At 45.5% G+C, this 20,272-nt stretch overlaps 1 protein-coding gene across 1 annotated transcript in view; it reads right to left on the bottom strand.

Moving 5' to 3' along the window:
• The window catches only part of LOC126291515 (transmembrane protein 50A-like), a 33,632-nt gene extending 19,387 nt beyond the window's left edge, over positions 1 to 14,245 (bottom strand). The window contains exon 1 of the mRNA XM_049985020.1: positions 14,214 to 14,245. Within this exon, the coding sequence (XP_049840977.1) occupies positions 14,214 to 14,245 (32 nt within the window). The remainder of the gene's footprint in view (positions 1 to 14,213) is intronic.
• Positions 14,246 to 20,272: the final 6,027 nt, after the last annotated feature.

Genomic DNA, 20,272 nt, shown 5'->3' with positions numbered 1-20,272 from the left:
CGAGAGGGCTGTACAAGCAATGATCACACGCACGACACAGCGGACACACCAGGAACCGCGGTGTTGGCCGTCGAATGGCGCTAGCTGCGCAGCATTTGTGCACCGCCGCCGTCAGTGTCAGCCAGTTTACCGTGGCATACGGAGCTCCATCGCAGTCTTTAACACTGGTAGCATGCCGCGACAGCGTGGACATGAACCGTATGTGTAGTTGACGGACTTTGAGCGAGAGCGTATAGTGGGCATGCGGGAGGCCGGGTGGACGTACCGCCGAATTGCTCAACACGTGGAGCGTGAGGTCTCCACAGTACATCGATGTTGTCGCCAGTGGTCGGCGGTAGGTGCACGTACCCGTCGACCTGGGACCGGACCGCAGCGACGCACGGATGCACGCCAAAACCGTAGGATCCTACGCAGTGCCGTAGGGGACAGCACCGCCACTTCCCAGCAAATTAGGGACACTGTTGCTCCTGGGGTATCGGCGAGGACCATTCGCAACCGTCTCCATGAAGCTGGGCTACGGTCCCGCACACCGTTAGGCCGTCTTCCGCTCACGCCCCAACATCGTGCAGCCCGCCTCCAGTGGTGTCGCGACAGGCGTGAATGGAGGGACGAATGGATACGTGTCGTCTTCAGCGATGAGAGTCGCTTCTGCCTTGGTGCCAATGATGGTCGTATGCGTGTTTGGCGCCGTGCAGGTGAGCGCCACAATCAGGACTGCATACGACCGAGGCACACAGGGCCAACACCCGGCATCATGGTGTGGAGAGCGATCTCCTACACTGGCCGAGGGGACACTGAATAGTGCACGGTACATCCAAACCGTCATCGAACCCATCGTTCTACCATTCCTAGACCGGCAAGGGAACTTGCTGTTCCAACAGGACAATGCACGTCCGCCTGTATCTCGTGCCACCCAACCTGCTCTAGAAGGTGTAAGTCAACTACCCTGGCCAGGAAGATCTCCGGATCTGTCCCTCATTGAGCATGTTTGGGACTGGATGAAGCGTCGTCTCACGCGGTCTGCATGTCCAGCACGAACGCTAGTCCAACTGAGGCGCCAGGTGGAAATGGCATGGCAAGCCGTTCCACAGGACTATATCCAGCATCTCTACGATCGTCTCCATGGGAGAATAGCAGCCTGCATTGCTGCGAAAGGTGGATATACACTGTACTAGTGCCGACATTGTGCATGCTCTGTTGCCTGTGTCTATGTGCCTGTGGTTCTGTCAGTGTGATCATGTGATGTATGTGACCCCAGGAATGTGTCAATAAAGTTTCCCCTTCCTGGGACAATGAATTCACGGTGTTCTTATTTCAGTTTCCAGGAGTGTAGAAAGGGTGTAGTCCTTAGTGACATTATACACTTTCTGGGTAAGCAACTTATGGTTAACTGTGTCATATGCAGCACTGAGATCCAGAAATGCGACCCCAGTTACTTCTCCTCTCTGATAGCCGTCTTCGATGTACTGTGTGAGATTAAGGATTTGGCCACAGCATGATTTTCCTGGTCGAAATCCAGCTTGTTCGTTAATGTGGGCTTTGTCCACATAATCGGCTATGCGAGCAAGATGTATGAAACAGGCGAAATACCCTCAGACTTCAAGAAGAATATAATAATTCCAATCCCAAAGAAAGCAGGTGTTGACAGATGTGAAAATTACCGAACAATCTGTTTAATAAGCCACAGCTGCAAAATACTAACACGAAGTCTTTACAGACGAATGGAAAAACTAGTAGAAGCCGACCTCGGGGAAGATCAGTTTGGATTCCGTAGAAACACTGGAACACGTGAGGCAATACTGACCTTACGACTTATCTTAGAAGAAAGAATAAGGAAAGGCATACCTACGGTTCTAGCATTTGTAGACTTAGAGAAAGCTTTTGACAATGTTGACTGGAATACTCTGTTTCAAATTCTGAAGGTGGCAGGGGTAAGATACAGGGAGCGAAAGGCTATTTACAATTTGTACAGAAACCAGATGGCAGTTATAAGAGTCGAGGGACATGAAAGAGAAGCAGTGGTTGGGAAGGGAGTAAGACAGGGTTGTAGCCTCTCCCCGTTGTTATTCAATCTGTATATTGAGCAAGCACTAAAGGAAACAAAAGAAAAATTCGGAGTAGGTATTGAAACCCATGGAGAAGAAATAGAAACTTTGAGGTTCGCCGATGACATTGTAATTCTGTCAGAGACAGCAAAGGACTTGGAAGAGCAGTTGAATGGAATGGACAGTGCCTTGAAAGGAGGATATAAGATGAACATCAACAAAAGCAAAACGAGGATAATGGAATGTAGTCGAATTAAGTCCGGTGATGCTGAGGGAATTAGATTAGGAAATGAGACACTTAAAGTAGTAAATGAGTTTTGCTATTTGGGGAGCAAAATAACTGATAATGGTCGAAGTAGAGAGGATATAAAATGTAGACTGGCAATGGCAAGGAAAGCGTTTCTGAAGAAGAGAAATTTGTTAACATCCAGTATAGATTTAAGTGTCAGGAAGTCATTGCTGAAAGTATTTGTATGGAGTGTAGCGATGTATGGAAGTGAAAGATGGACGATAAATAGTTTGGACAAGAAGAGAATAGAAGCTTTCGAAATGTGGTGCTACAGAAGAATGCTGAAGATTAGGTGGGTAGATCACATAACTAATGGGGAAGTATTAAATAGGATTGGGGAGAAGAGAAGTTTGTGGCACAACTTGACGAGAAGAAGGGATCGGTTGGCAGGACATGTTCTGAGGCATCAAGGGATCTCCAATTTAGCATTGGAGGGCAGTGTGGAGGGTAAAAATCGTAGAGGGAGACCAAGAGATGAATACACTAAGCAGATTCAGAAGGATGTAGGTGGCAGTAGGTACTGGGAGATGAAGAAGCTCGCACAGGATAGAGTAGCATGGAGAGCTGCATCAAACCAGTCTCAGGACTGAAGAACACATCAACAACAACAACCACATTTTAAGGTTAACTGTTGAAGTAACTAATCCAACTTTGAGAAGCTTAAATTCTTTAGCGGCTATCGTGTTGGCAGTAGTTAACTACCAACCACGTGCAGTTGTATGACACCAAATAGCTTTTGTCGGTCTTCGGTAAACAGCTCAAAAGTCGCAAATTTAACTCTGTCGCAATTGTCAGTCGACTTCTACGTAGTCCAGTGACTTCCTTTTTCATCTGTAGAATTCAGTTAAAACCTGACAAAGCAATATTTATAGTGAAAAGCCAGAGAAACTGATACAGCTGCCTAGTATCGCGTAGGACCCCCGCGAGCAAGCAGAAGTGCCGCAACACGATTTGGCATGGACTCGACTAGTGCTTGAAATAGTGTTGGAGGGAACTAACACCACGAATTCTGCAGGACTGTCCGTAAATCCGAAAGAGTACGAAGGGATGGAGATCCCTTCTAAACAGCACGTTGCAAGACATGAGATATGTTCAATAATGTCCATGTCTGGGGAGTTTGGTGGTCAGCGGAAGTGTTCCTGGAGACACTCTGGACGTGTGGGGGTCGCATTGTCGTGCTGGAATTGCCCAAGTCCGTCAGAGTGCACAATGGACATGAATGGGTGCAGGTGATCGGAAAGGATGCTTACGTACGTGTCACCTGTCAGAGTCGCATCTAGACGTATCAGGGGTCCCGTATCACTCCAACTGCACACGTCCCACACCATTACAGAACCTCCAACAGCTCGAACAGTCCCCAGCTGAGGTGCAGGATCCATGGATTCATGTCATTGTCTCCATACCTCTACACGTCCACTCGCTCGATACAATTTGAAACGAGACTTGTCTGACCAGGCAACATGTTTCCTGTCATCAACAGTCCAAAGTTGGTGTTGACGGGCCCAGCCGAGGCGCAAAGCTTTGTGATGTGCAGTCATCAAGCCCATACCGATGATGTTTCGTTGGATGGTTCGCACGCTGACACTTGATGGTGGCCCAGCGCTGAAATCTGCAGCAGTTTGTGGAATCATTGCACTTCTGTCACGTTGAAGGTTCCTCTACAGCCGTCCCTGGTCCCGTTCTCGCAAGATCTTTTTCCGGCTGTAGCAACGTCGGAGATTTGAAGTTTTACCGGATTCCGACGTAATGCAGAATGGACACGAATGGATGCAGGTGATCAGACAGGATGCTTACGTACGTGTCACCTGTCAGAGTCGCATCTAGACGTATCAGGGGTCCCATATCATTCCAACTGCACACGTCTCACACCATTACAGAACCTCCAACACTTCGAACAGTCCCCAGCTGAGGTGCAGGATCCATGGATTCATGATGTTGTCTCCATACCTCTACACGTCCACTCGCTCGATACAATTTGAAACGAGACTTGTCTGACCAGGCAACATGTTTCCAGTCATCAACAGTCCAATGACGGTGTTGACGAGCTCAGGCGAGGGATAAAGCTTTGTGTCATGCAGTCATCAAGGATACACGAATGGGTCTTCGGCTCTGAAAGCGCATGTAGATGATGTTTCGTTGAATGGTTCGTACGCTGACATTTGCTGATGATCCAGCATTGAAATCTGCAGCTATTTGCGGAAGAGAGCCAACACCGTTTTATTAAAGGAGGCCGAAATGCACGCGTTTTAGCTCACGCAGGCTGGCGTGAGGTCTGGAACATGACAAGGAAATTAGAATTTAGAAAAAAACGGACGTAGCTGGTGGAATACTTAACTTTCATCCATTAATGGTGAACGTCGCTCTTGACGGTACATGATTCACAATATCAATATCAATAGTAACTGAATAATGGCGCCTTGCTAGGTCGTAGCAAATGACGTAGCTGAAGTTTATGCTGAACTATCGTCTCGGCAAATGAGAACGTAAGTAGGCAGTGGACCGTCGCTAGCAAAGTTGGCTGTACAACTAGGGCGAGTGCTAGGAAGTCTGTCTAGACCTGCCGTGTGGCGGCGCTCGGTCTGCAATCACTGATAGTGGCGACACGCGGGTCCGACGTATACTAACGGACCGCGGCCGATTTAAAGGCTACCACCTAGCAAGTGTGGTGTCTGGCGGTGACACCACAGGTTGCACTACTGTCACGTTGAACGATTCTCTTCCATCGTCGTTGATCCTGTTATTGCAGGATTTTTTTCCGACCGCGGCGATGTCGGAGATTTGATGTTCTACCGGATACCTGATATTCATGGTACACTCGTGAACTGGTTGCCGACCGCAGCGCCGTATTCTGCCCGTTTATGTATCTCCGTATATGAACACGCTAGCCTATACCAGTTTCTTTGGTGCCTCAGTGTATTTAGATCCGTACTGACACGTAGGCGTTTCTTACCACTTTCATTGAACCAGGACATCGCCGCTTTTTCTTTGTCTGATAAGGTAATTTTAGTTCTGGATTTGCTTTCGGAGGACTATACGTGGCACTATCACCTGAAGAGTCCTCATGAGTACAACTTTCTTCACCTTCTTTGCCGTCTGTGGATTCGCAGACTGCAATATAAAGTGTTTCACTCGTTTCTAGCCACATGTCTGTGCTATTTAATTGTACAAGCTCGTCTAGAGCTGTAGCTTCCATTTCGCACATCACATAGCCTTCACACGTGTTTTCTGTTGATGGCTTCATTTGGCGTCTGTTTGTATATGTGCACAGGAAGCAGCGAAAGATTTAAAGGGTTCGCTATCATCTGTGAGGGGAGAACGAATGTTCTGTGTAAAGTAGCTTGAGGAGTATACATGTAGATGTAAGAATATCTTTCAAAACTCGAACTAGCGTCAGGACGGTATGTTTCTAAATACGTACCAGAAATGGAAAGGAGTTGCACCCCAAAAAACGAATATTAGTTTACCATTTTCACCAAAACCTTGTAGCGATTTTCCTCTTTCGTGAACATTGCGACATGACTGCCGCATTTCCCGGCCATGAGAGCACAGGGGTGGTCAGCTTTCACAGCAAGCTCCAAGAAGGGGAAAAAAACAGTCGTTTTCGTTATTTCGTCAGGTGACTTCCAGATCATTTCAGCAGCTACAATTTACGTAAAATTAACAGTGGTAAAAAAAATCAGTACATGTTTCGATGCGAGGTGCTGGGGCTAGCAGTGTATTTAATACTAAATTCTTCTCGAATCTTCATATGGAAATGATGCTCTAAGCCCTCCCCCCCCCTTTTCTAACTCCTACTTTCGCTGTTGCACATGGATTAAGAAGAAACGCGAACTGACTGTAATCGACCCTGCAAGTGGAGTAGAAAAGAGTTTGGCACCTGCAATAATTTAATTGGATAGAAATTAAGAAAAGTTTCATTAATGAAGTGAGAAATGAAAGGGCTGCTCTACCGACTAACAGAATGAAAGTTCCGTCCAAAATAACAATTTGATTTATTATGACTAAACTCAAATTAATAAACAAAACACACGAAACCTTTACAGTACATCACATTGGATACTCAAATAAAGGCTGTGAAGGTGAAGTTGTCCATAAACTAGATTGTGACATTTATGACCAAGTGGTATGTGGAGCCAATTCCTTGCAACTCAAATCTTAACATTAATTGCTGCTACAGTAGTGATAACTCAGACAATGAACACCAAAGACAGAACAAAGTTAGAAAAGACGAACAGGCGCGCTCTGCTGAGCTCTGATTATCACCTAACAAAATTGCCTGCTTTGCCGGTGCTGCGGATGTACATTACCAAGCTGTCTTCTTAAGTGCAAGGACACGATCTGGCATACCGGAGGTGATGGCTGGTTGCTTCGACGTCCCGTCGTGGTAATGATAATGTCGTGAGTACAGCCTGAAACAAATTCTCCTGGTCTGGTTGTTCCAGACTAAAGACTCCCTAGTAACACAAATACGCCTCTGAGGGAGATGAAGAAGGCCTTCCATACAATCACTGACGGTACAGTGAGTGATTTTAGCAAGCGAAGTCACACAGTAACTCCGATACAGTCAACTTTAGCCAAAACTGCCCAAGACAGACATCATAGGCCGCTTGTACACAGGATGCTCAATTGCCAAATGTACTCAGAAAGTTACGTTGAACTCGAAACTTCAGCAACTTCGTCAAACAGATACAATCAAATGAAAGAATGTTAGACAGCCAACGGAAGGCAGGCTGTCCAGAGCAGCAAAAGCTCAGTCATGTAACCTACTCCGACCGAAAGGCGAGAGTCGACTCCTGAAGAGCAACTGTACAAACCGAACACAGAACATTCCCACCCCCACGACAGTGGCCGTGGTTAAACGTTCCAATCAGCAACTCGAAAACCGGCGGAAAATTCCACTCTATTGCCGAAGCACTACCATTCCACCAATAGAGATTCTTGGCGCCAATTTCTGCGCCGATTTTGCTACGTCACGGAGCTATGCCCTGAGCAAGCCAATCACAGTTACGATTCTGCAGAAAACGCGGGAATTTGCCCGCCAAGATTGCCTGGGAACACAAGTCATTCCCACGCCTCGCTGGTATCCCGCCAGAAAGTGTTTTCACTAAGTTTCTGCGAAGTAACGGAATCTCTAGCCCAGCCGCTCCTTCAGGCCCCTGTGGGCGTGTCGCCCCCGCTCTTATGACAATGTTGTCGTCTGGAAAGCATCCACTCGGCTCCCTCACACACGTCGGCTTAACCCTTTCAAGATCAGCAGAACCCATCTGTCACCGGACCACCTGCGTGACGAGAGACGCTGTGTGGGAAGTCCGCGTGTGAAGGAATAGCAAATTTTCACTGCATGCAATTAGAGAGGAAAATCGAATAACTCAGAGTAAGATAGAAATATGAGACGGGCCTCCTGCCACTCTCATCGGCATAAGTCTGACCATTCCCTTGTTAGACAAAATTTCTAGTTGGTATGATGAATGGCAGCTAGCTCTAAATGTATAAAAATGTAAGTTAATGCAGATGAGTAGGAAAACCAAATCCATGATGTTCGAATACTGCATTATTAGTTGTGTTGCTTGACATTGTTATGTCGGTTTTATATCGCGCCACAACACTCGATAGTGATTTGAAATGGAACGAGCGTTATAGCGGTAGTAAGGAAAGCGAATTGTCGACTTCGGTTAAATGGGAGAATTGCACGAAAGTGTAGCTCATCTATGAAAGGAAACCACATATGAAAAAGTAGTGCGACCCATCCTTGAGTACTGCGCGAGTGTTTGGGACCCGCACCAGGTCGGGTTAAAGGAAGACACGAACGGGCCTCTCTGGAGGAAACACGACATTATTTTCGCGGAATGCTATTGAGCAAAGTTAGAGAATTGCCAATTGAAACTGACTGTAGAACAATTCTACAGCAGCCAATGTTCCTCTCGTGTAAGGACTTCGAAGGCGAGATAAGCAAAATTGTGGCTCATGTGGAGGCATAAATATAGTACACTACTGGCCATTAAAATTGCTACACCAAGAAGAAATGCAGATGATAAACGGGTATTCATTGGACAAATATATTATACTAGAACTGACATGTGACTACATTTTCATGCAATTTGGATGCACAGATCCTGAGAAATCAGTATCCAGAACAACCACCTCGGGCTGTAATAACGGCTAGTTACGTCTGGGCATTGAGTCGAACAGAGCTTGGATGGCGTGTACAGGATTCAGCTGCCCATGCAGCTTCAACACAATACCAAAGTTCATCAAGAGTAGTGACTGACGTATTGTGACAAGCCAGTTGCTCGGCCTCTATTGAACAGACGTTTTCAATTGGTGAGAGATATGGAGAATGTGCTGGCCAGGGCAGCAGTCGAACTTTTACTGTATCCAGAAAGGCTCATACAGGACCTGCAACATGCGGTCATACATTATCCTGCTGAAATGTAGGGTTTCGCAGGGATCGAATGAATGGTATAGCCACGGGTTGTAACACATCTGAAATGCAACGTCCACTGTTCAAGGTGCCGTCAATGCGAACAAGAGGTGACCGAGACGTGTAATCAATGGCACCCCGTACCATCACGCCGGGTGATACGCCACTATGGCGATGACGAATACACGCTTCCAATGTGCGTTCACCACGATGTCGCCAAACACGGATGCGACCATCATGATGCTGTAAACAGAACCTGGATTCATCCGAAAAAATGACGTTTTGCCATTCGTGCACCCAGGTTCGTCGTTGAGTACACCATCGCAGGCACTCCAGTCTATGATGCAGCGTCAAATTAAACCGCAGCCATGGTCTCCGAGCTGATAGTCCACGCTGCTGCAAACGTCGTCGATCTGTTCGTGCAAATGGTTGTTGTCTTGCAAACGTCCCCATCTGTTGTTTAAGGGATCGAGACGTGGCTGCACGATCCGTTACAGCCATGCGGATAAGATGCCTGTCATCTCGACTGCTAGTGGTACGAGACCGTTGGGATCCAGCGCGGCGATCCGTATTACCCTCCTGAACCCACCGATTCCGTATTCTGCTAACAGTCATTGGATCTCGACCAACGCGATCAGCAATGTCGCGATACAATAAACCGCAATCGCGATAGGCTACAATCCGACCTTTATCAAAGTTGGAAACGTGATGGTACGCATTTTTCCTCCTTACACGAGGCATCACAACAACTTTTCACCAGGCAAGATCGGTCAACTGCTGTTTGTATATGAGAAATCGGATGGAAACTTTCCTTATGTCAGCACGTTGTAGGTGTCGCCACCGGCTTCAGTCTTGTGTGAATGTCCTGAAAAGCTAATAATTTGCATATCACAGCATCTTCTACCTGTCGGTTAAATTTCGAGACTGTAGCACGTCATCTTCGTGGTGTGGTAATTTTAATGGCCAGTAGTGTAGTTTTCCCTCGCTCTGTTTTTGGGTGGAGCAGGAGAGGAAATGACAAGTAGTGGTGCAGGGTATCCTCCGCCTTGCAGATGTTGATGTAGAAGTGGAAAAGCTAATGAACAATCGAAGCTAAATGAGGACGAAGGCAGACTCGTACTGACGGACACGGAACGTGGATGGTTGCAAAAAATCGCATCAAATCAGCGGAAGGAATGACTCGTTGGTGATGATGATGATTGCTTTGTAGGGCGCTCAACTAAGCGGTTATCAGCGCTCGTACAGAGTTCCGATTTCGACACTGTCCAATTTTTACACAGTCGAGTCTAGCTACTGTCACGAATGATGATGATGATGATGACGATGATGATGGAATGATGAGGACAACACCCGTCCCCGGGCGGAGAAAATCCCCAGCCCGGCCGGGAATAGAACCCGGGACCCCCTGATCCAGAGAATCGATCGTGAGTTTCAAAGTCTCACCAGCAGTCCAGATAGCCAGTGACTGTGCATAGGGAGTTAAAAAGAATGGGATGCAATCGTAGAACTTATAATTCCTCTTCCTTTCAAACAAAAGGTTGTAAGACGTGTATATTTCTTTTGTCTATTATCAACCCACAATTTATGAAAGATGTTTATATTTTATTAATAGGATTAAGTAGGAATAATTAATATTTGTCATGTTGGAAATAATTGAGGTAGCATGGAATGTCTGCACCAAAGTATTGTTGGCAAGAGAGACCACAAATTTTCAAAAGGGCGGGAGAGACCGCGTATGGATACAATTTAAGAAAAGAACGGGAAAGACCGCTCATTAATACATTTTGTAATTGTGGCAGGGATTGTCTGCACCAGAAAGCATTGTTGGCAGGAGAGACCGCACTTTAGCGTTCGTAGGAAGTCAGTAGTAGGTTAGGTTAGGTTAGTGTTGTTTAACGTCCCGTCGACAACGAGGTCATTAGAGACGGAGCGCAAGCTCGGGTTAGGGAAGGATGGGGAAGGAAATCGGCCGTGCCCTTTTCAAAGGAACCATCCCGGCATTTGTCTGAAACGATTTAGGGAAATCACGGAAAACCTAAATCAGGATGGCTGGAGACTGGATTGAACCGTCGTCCTCCCGAAGTCAGTAGTAAGCGAGATGTGAAGCGAGTTGGTAGCAGGTCTGAAGCGAGATGTTGAGAGGAGCAGCGTGCCTGCCAGCCACCAGCTATGATTTACAAGAGATTATAAACGGATGAACAGAGGCATCAACTAACTATTATCATAAGAGGAACTAATATTATTGAATTATTTTCTTTGCGAAACTCAGGACAACTGAAGGTGTGTTTGCACAATGCTAGTTGTAAGATTACTGTAAAAAGTAAGTCCCATTTGAACGTTTGTAAAATCATTTCATTAGTAACAGTAAATATTTGAAGCGTTTTCAGAACGTAATTAATTTTTGCCAGCAATGTTGCATTACTGATTATAATCCATCCCAAAAACCATCAACGTAAAACTTTGCAAAAGTTTTATTGTTGTCAAGAAAAGGTGTTACTATAAATTACGTAACTTCAGTCAAATTAAATAAAGAATAACGTCAGCCTTGCTATTAAAGAATAACGTCAGCTTTGGCAATAAATACAGCCATTTATTATGACAGCCCACCAGCAATTAATAGAGTATAGTAAATAAGAGTAAGTATATTCATGTCGCAGTTCGATGTAGCAGTCAGATGGCGATCCAGTAGCAGTAAAAAAGGTAAGGAACAGTTGTGGGTTATTGCAGATAACTTCTGAGGGCCACGACGACGACACATTCTATGTTTCGTCGAAATAATCAGCAAATCACTTTTAATAAGCAGCATTTAAATTTGCATGCGAAGATTGCCCTTATTATTATTGAGAAAGAGAATCCATTTCAAAGGGCAGATTTTATTTGTTATTATTGAGTTAACCAAGAGATAGAAATCCTATGGAAAGATTTCATAGGTTATTGTAGAAGCGAAGGTTTCGTAAAAAAAAAAAAAACAAAAAAAAACACAAAGATAGAGAGAGAGATAGAGGAGACGGGAAGGTTTGAAGGTTAAAGGTTGACTATTTGGTTACTAACAAGAGAAGCAAAAAATGGCATAATCAGTGGTCGATGATTCACTGCTAACAGGGTGAACTGGTATTTCAATGCCCGTATGGGCGTTTGAATGCAATGATTCTGTATAAAACACTGGAATTCGTGTAATAAATTTAGAATGCATGCAAGTTCTATTATTGACCGTGATATATGCAGTTAAGGCAGCATGTAATGGCGGCCGGTCAATGGAATCACAGTACTAGCATCCTCCACATTAAATCGTCCCTCACCGTCACAAACTCTGTAAGCAGTCAGTATTAGGACATGAAATGTTGATAATACTGAATGAAAACACCATTCTCTTAAGATTGTCTTTTTAATGTAAGATATACAAAACTGAAATGTCGCTATCTTATAACAGCCGCAGTGTCAAGAGACGCAAAAAAAAAAAAAAAGTGAGTTGCAGAAAGTTAAGATTTTTGTATCACTTGTCACTTAAACAAAAACCAAACAATCATCCAGAGTTTACACATATTACAAGCGTTCATAATATCCTACATACAGGATGACAATTAATCAACTATTACAACTACTACGTGATCAGGCCCAGTGGACCGCACGCATCTACAAGTTTCCTCCTCCACTGTCTTCTGTCCATTGCTGCTATCAGCCATCCGTTCATATCTATTGACACTTGGTTTAAATCTTCATGGAGTGCATCCCTCCAACGCTTCTTGGGTCTCCCTGGCGGTCTCTTTACTGTGGGTGTCAAATCCAGGAGCTTCCGAGGCCATCTGTGATCCTCCATCCGGGCCACATGGCTGGCCCACTGCATTCGTTTGGCTTTGACAGTTCCTGCTATGTTGGGCTGCTGGTATAGTTCCTCAAGCTCTTGGTTGTACCTGTTCCTCCATTCCCCTGCATCTGCATCCAGAACCGGACTGAAGATCTTCCGGAGCACGTTTCTCTCAAAAACAAGAAGCTTATGGAAGTCATGTTTCCGGATACTCCATGTCTCACAGCCATATAGAACAACAGGCTGGATCAGGGTTTTGTACAGTCGAATCTTGAACTGTCTGGAGAGATATTTGGACCGAAGCAGTTGTGCTAGGCTGTGGTAACATCGGTTTCCTGCTTGTATTCTGGCATTGATCTCTGCTTCACATGACGAGTTCTCAGAGAAAAGTGCCCCTAGGTATTTGAATTCTTGCACTCTCTTGTAGGAATGGTCTCCAACCTGCTGTGAATGTAGATGATCAGCAGTCTGACTTTGACCACGGGTCATAACGAGGTACTCTGTCTTGGCTTCGTTTATGTTTAGCCCAAATTTTCTGGCAGCCTCCTTTATTGCTTTGGTCATTTGCTCCAACTCCTCTTCCTACCTAGAGAGTAAACAGATGTCGTCTGCATAGGCTAAGGATGCCAGCCTCTTTCCTTCGATTTCAATCCTTTCGTTCTCTTGGAAGGTCTCGCGTACGATCTTCTCGAGGGCAAAGTTGAACAGGATAGGGGACAACTCAGCTCCTTGCCTGAGTCCTGTCACAATTTCAAACTCCTCAGTTACGCGATTTCACATCTTCACCTTTGCACGTGTTTCGTTCAGACAGTTCTTTATCAGATTGATGGGTTTCTCTACTATGCCAAGCTCCCTTAAACAGTTGAGCAGGCTCTTGCGATGTATGCAATCATGGGCCTTCTTAAAATCAACGAATAAAATATGCAAATTTTTACCATATTCACCCAGTTTCTCAGTGAGCTGCCGGAGACTGAAGATGTGATCTACTGTTGACCGTCCTGGCCGGAAACCTCCCTGGTACTCCCCAATCACCAATTCTGCCACTGGCTGAATTCTATGTATGAGGCAATTGGACAGGATCTTATAGCAGACGTTCAGCAGGCCGATTCCTCGATAGTTGTCACATTTCAGTTTGTCCTCCTTAAGTATTGAACATATCAGAGCTGTTTTCCATTGTCCTCGTAGTTCTTCTTTGGTCCATATTGGCTGTATCAGTCGGTGTATTTTTTCTGCAAGTTTCTCTCCTCCTGCCAGGATCATTTCAGCCTGTATTCCATCTTCACCTGGACTCTTATTCTGTTTAAGGTGTCTGATTCTGGTTTTTATCTCATCGGCTGTAATTGGGTACTGGAAATAAAACTGCAGTTTGGGTTCATCACAAATTAGCAGCTGTCGAAAGTACTCTTTCCATCACTCAGCTATGTCACTATCGTTCGTCAGGATCTTACCATGGGTATCTTTGACAAATATCTGCTTGGCCTGGTGGCCTTTGCAGAGGTACTTCACCCTCCGCAACATTTCCCTAGTCTTTTGTCCTCTGAAGTCTGTTATTATTCAACTATATGAAATAAAATCCTCATAACTTCTGAACGGTTTCCGTTAGGACGTTCAAACTGCACGCTTGGTCGCGGGGCGTGAAGGGAATCGGTATACGCATGCGCAAGCACCTTGTTGTTGTCGGCCATTTTCACCAGAAAATGTCACGGTACAGCGTGTTTGAGCGTGTAGCGCTTGTGAAGGCCTGCTGTGCGAGAAAAAACAGCAAGCTGCTGCTGCTCAAAGGAAATTTGCGACCGAGTTCAAGCAGAAGTCAACCGGTCCTATTGTGCTAACAACCAAGAATTTGATTCGCAAGTTTGAGAGAACGGGTAGGGTTCGTGATGCTAGTGTTGGCAATGTCGGTCGTCCAAAAAGGGTGAAAACGTCTGAAACATCGAGAAGACACACGCTGTGTTTCAAACCAGCTCCAGGAAATAGATCAGACGACCTTCAGATCAGGTGGGAATCGACCTGGAGACACTGCGACAAATTGTTGTTGCTGATCTGCATCTCTCCCCATACAAAATTCAAACCCATCAGCCATTAAGTCCCAGGGCCATGGAACAGTGGTTGTGTTTCGCCACAACTATTGTCCACAGCACTGATGAACAGGACTTTGATGTGAATACGGTTTGGGTTAGTAACAAAGCCCAGTATGATCTGGGGACTGATGGCCTTTGTAGTCTAGTCCCTTCAACCCCACATAAACCAACCAACCATCATTTGAATGGGTTTGTCAATAAGTAAAATTGGAGCATTTGGAAATTGGAGAATCCGCATTTCGTGATCGAGAAATCTCTTCAACCTCAATGGGTGGCTGGTGTGCAGTGTCCAGTCATGGGATAGTTGGTGCGATATTCCTTGATGGCACAGTGACTACCGAACGGTACGCGAAGGTTTTGGAAGAGAATTTTATCCTCATTTTCCAAAGTGACTCTGATTTCAACAAGCTATGGTTCATGCAAGATGGAGCTCGGCCCCATCGAAGCAGGAGAGTGATGTCCTGGAGGAGCACTTTGGGGACCACATTCTACATCTACATCTACATTTATACTCCGGAAGCCACCCAACGGTGTGGGCGGAGGGCACTTTACGTGCCACTGTCATTACTTCCCTTTCCTGTTCCAGTCGCGTATGGTTCACGGGAAGAACGACTGCCGGAAAGCCTCCGTGCGCGCTCGAATCTCTCTAATTTTACATTCGTGATCTCCTCGGGAGGTATAAGTAGCGGGAAGCAACATATTCGATACCTCATCCAGAAAGGCACCTTCTCGAAACCTGGACAGCAAGCTACACCGCGATGCAGAGCGCCTCTCTTGCAGAGTTTGCCACTTGAGTTTGCTAAACATCTCCAAATAACCCTGTGACGAAACGCGCCGTTTTTCTTTGGATCTTCTCTATCTCCTCTGTCAACCCGACCTGGTACGTATCCCACACTGATGAGCAACACTCAAGTATAGGTCGAACGAGTGTTTTGTAAGCCATTCTCGCCCTGTGGTACCCAGTAGGCACTGGCATGGGCCTCGATTGGCCTCCATATTCTCCAGATCTGAACACATGCGACTCCTTTTTGTGGGGCTATATTAAACTCAAGGTGTACAGCAATAACCTCAAAACCATCGCTGAGCTGAAAACACTCTTTCGGGAGGTCATCGACAGCATCGATTTTCCGACGCTTCAGCGAGTGATGCAGAATTTGGGTTTTCGTCTGCGCCACATCATCGCCAGTGGTAGGCATATTAAACTCGTCATAACCTAAATCTGAATATCTATAGTGACGTTTACATGTTGAATAAACTGTGTGCACGCCGTAGGTGGTAAGTTCAAAATGGTTCAAGTGGCTCTGAGCACTATGGGACTTAACTTCTGCGGTCATCAGACCCCTAGAACTTAGAACTACTTAAACCTAACTAACCTAAGGACATCACACACATCCATGCCCGAGGCAGAATTCGAACCTGCGACCGTAGCGGTCGCGCGGTTCCAGACTGGAGCGCCTAGAACCGCTAGACCACCGCGGCCGGCGTCGTACGTTCCAGTCATTTGTACCTTTTTTTTTTGGAACGTACGACGTTTATGCAGGATGGCGCTCCATCCCATATTGCTAGACGTGTTAATGATCTCTTGCGCGCGTCGTTTGGTGATGATCATGTACTCAGCCGCCACTTTCGTCATGCTTGGCCTCCCAGGTCCATAGACCTCATTCCGTGCGATTATTGGCTTTGGGGTTACCTGAAGGCGCAAGTGTATCGTGATCGACCGATACTAAAATACAACATGCGACGCGAATGCCTCACCATAACTCCGGACATGTTTTACAGTACTGTTCACAACATTATTTCTCGACTACAGCTATTGTTGAGGAAAGATCGTGGACATATTGAGCATTTCCTGTAAAGAACATCATCTTTGCTTTGTCTTACTTTGATATGCTAATTATTGCTATTCTCATCAGATGAAGCGCCATCTGTTGGACATTTTTTGAACTTTTGTATTTTTTTGGTTCTAATAAAACCCCATGTCATTCCAGGCATGTGTGTTAATTTGTACCTCTCTGCCTATATTATTCCGTGGTTCATTCAGTTTCCAAATTTATACTGACTTTTTGATCACCCAGTACGTAAAACAAAGAGTAATTAGGAGAAACCAGCAGTATTTTCATGTCAGTGCCTGTCTGTCGCGCTGCCCCTTCCCCCGCCATCACCGAGCAGTGAACTTCTGTTGTTATCCTCCAGTTCACAGTACCTCTTCACTCTGTGCTGTTCACGTGTTCTTGTTACTGGTGCTTTAAAGTAGTGACTTTTCTTGTGTCGTGAAGCTGTTTTATGGACAATGCACAATGGCTACCAGAGGATGTATAAACTCGCCAGATTGCTTCTGCCACATTTGTGGAAACTATACCGTTAAAAAGCAACAAAGAAACATTTACGATTTTGTTGAAAAAGTATATTTCGCCTATTTTGCTATGAAGTTAGGCGATCAAGATAAGCCTTGGGCCCCACACGAAGTTTGTTCAGTGTGTATTGAAGAACTGAGGCAATGGTTTCAACGTAAAAAGCAGTCCTTACGTTTTGGAAGACCAATGGTTTGGAGGGAGCCCAAAAGTCATAGCGATGACTGCTATTTTTGTTCTTGCAACATACGAGGTTTCAATTTGAAAAACCAAAAGGATATTTCTTCCCCTAGCATTCAATCAGCCATTCGCCTTGTTCCTCATGGACCTGAAGTACCAATACTCTCTCCTCTAGATTCTTTGGATGATATAGATGCTCACGAGCCATTGGCTCAGCAAGGTGATAGTGAAGAAGACAGAGATTGCTATGAGCATGTCACAACCGACCCCATTCCATTCTCACAATCTGAACTGAACGATTCAGTTAGAGATCTAAGCCTTCCTAAAAAAAATCGGCAGTGTTTCCTCAAAGAGTCCACAGCCGGAAAAGCAATAAAAGCAGCTTCGACAGAAAGCGAAAGCGTTGTTACAAGAACTTGTGAGCTTAAAGAGAAATGAAAGTGTACTAAAAATATAGTTTAGAACATGATTTATAAATAAAATAAAATTTTATAACGTTGGAAAAATGTGATAAATTGCTTAAATTTTGTTATTTTACCCAAAAATACTCCATTTTTGTGAGAAAACCTGACGTGATACAAAAAAGTGGATTGAATTTTTTAAATCAGCGCTAAAAAGTACATAAAAGTCAGTTATCAATTTTTTTTATTTTATTTTTTTTTTTTTTTTTTTTTTGCAGACCTGTGTTGTCGCTGTATGACAACGCACCCTCTTAAAAAATAGCATCTGTAAATCAACGACCGCCCGTGTGGCCGAGCGGTGAGCGGTTCTAGGCACTTCAGTCCGGAACCGCATTGCTCCTACGGTCGCAGGTTCGAATCCTGCATCGGGCATGGATGTGTGTGATGCCCTTAGGTTACTTAGGTTACTTAGGTTTAAGGGGGTTTGGACGTCAAACAGGCCGACTTGGAGCAGGAGAGGCACCACAGGACATTTTAATTTCCACTGTCTATACTTTTACAACAAATTAGTAAAACCTTGTCAGCATGACCAGGAAGGATTCTGGATTCACACTAGTAGCAGTGGAAGTTCAAAAACATAACAAAATAAATTTTTTACATGTGAAATTTCATCATTTTTTCGCTTACTATTGGCTGCATTTGTTGCTATAGGTACATATTTCTTCACAAGTAAGAGAGATTCTTTGATGAATTTTGCACAGCATACAAACTATACTTAAAGGTGTATGAAACTCTAGAATTTTCCAAATCTATTAAAAACTGTGGTAAAAATTGAGATAATTAACTACAAAATTTGATTTTTTCTAAACATAAAGTTTAAAACGTAACAGTTCATTCATTTTTTCAGACACCTGTAAGTATGGTTTGTATGCTGTGCAAAATTTATCGAACTATCTCTCTTACTTTTGAAGAAAAGTGTACCTATACCAAGAAATGCAGCCAATAGTACGTGAAAATGTGATGAAATTTCGCATGTAAAAAAATTATTTTGTTATGTTTTTGAACTTCCGCTGCTACGAGTGTGAATCCTGAATCCTTCCTGCTAATGCTGACGAAGTTTCATGAATTTATTTGTAAAAGTATAGACAGTGGAAATTAAAATGTCCTGTGGTGCCTCTCCTGCTCCAAGTCGACCCGTTTGATGTCCTACCCCCTTATGTAGTTCTAAGTTCTAGGGGACTGATGACCTCAGATGTTAAGTCCCATAGTGCTCAGAGGCATTTGAACCATTTCTATATCAGCGATTTGTGGACAATAACGTTCCTGAAATGTTTTTAATAAAACGCCAGCAATAGTTACTCCATTTCTTTTTATTTTGAAAACTACGACCGGTTACAGTTACGAAGAGGGGGTTGTTTGGGGAAGGAGACCAGACAGCGAGGTCATATGTCTACAGTCACGAAGACCATAACTGTGTGGTGTATGTCAGATGTCCTGAGAAAACACAGGTATGATGGGCATAATACACTCCTGGAAATTGAAATAAGAACACCGTGAATTCATTGTCCCTGGAAGGGGAAACTATATTGACACATTCCTGGGGTCAGATACATCACATGATCACACTGACAGAACCACAGGCACATAGACACAGGCAACAGAGCATGCACAACGTCGGCACTAGTACAGTGTATATCCACCTTTCGCAGCAATGCAGGCTGCTATTCTCCCATGGAGACGATCGTAGAGATGCTGGATGTAGTCCTGTGGAACGGCTTGCCATGCCATTTCCACCTGGCGCCTCAGGTGGACCAGCGTTCGTGCTGGACGTGCAGACCGCGTGAGACGACGCTTCATCCAGTCCCAAACATGCTCATTGGGGGACAGATCCGGAGATCTTGCTGGCCAGGGTAGTTGACTTACACCTTCCTAGAGCACGTTGGGTGGCACGGGATACATGCGGACGTGCACTGTCCTGTTGGAACAGCAAGTTCCCTTGCCGGTCTAGGAATGGTAGAACGATGGGTTCGATGACGGTTTGGATGTACCGTGCGCTATTCAGTGTCCCCTCGACGATCACCAGAGGTGTACGGCCAGTGTAGGAGATCGCTCCCCACACCATGATGCCGGGTGTTGGCCCTGTGTGCCTCGGTCGTATGCAATCCTGATTGTGGCGCTCACCTGCACGGCGCCAAATACGCATACGACCATCATTGGCACCAAGGCAGAAGCGACTCTCATCGCTGAAGACGACACGTCTCCATTCGTCCCTCCATTCACGCCTCTCGCGACACCACTGGAGGCGGGCTGCACAATGTTGGGGCGTGAGCGGAAGACGGCCTAACGGTGTGCGGGACCGTATCCCAGCTTCATGCAGACGGTGGCGAATGGTCCTCGCCGATACCCCAGGAGCAACAGTGTCCCTAATTTGCTGGGAAGTGGCGGTGCGGTCCCCTACGGCACTGCGTAGGATCCTACGGTCTAGGCGTGCATCCGTGCGTCGCTGCGGTCCGGTCCCAGGTCGACGGGCACGTGCTCCTTCCGCCGACCACTGGCGACAACATCGATGTACTGTGGAGACCTCACGCCCCACGTGTTGAGCAATTCGGCGGTACGTCCACCCGGCCTCCCGCATGCCCACTATACGCCCTCGCTCAAAGTCCGTCAGCTGCACATACGGTTCACATCCACGCTGTCGC

The sequence above is a fragment of the Schistocerca gregaria genome, chromosome 9 (genome assembly GCF_023897955.1).
Source record: "Schistocerca gregaria isolate iqSchGreg1 chromosome 9, iqSchGreg1.2, whole genome shotgun sequence".
Lineage (NCBI taxonomy): Eukaryota > Metazoa > Arthropoda > Insecta > Orthoptera > Acrididae > Schistocerca > Schistocerca gregaria.
Note: the sequence above shows the minus strand (reverse complement) of the source record. Positions and strands in the feature narration are given on the sequence as shown.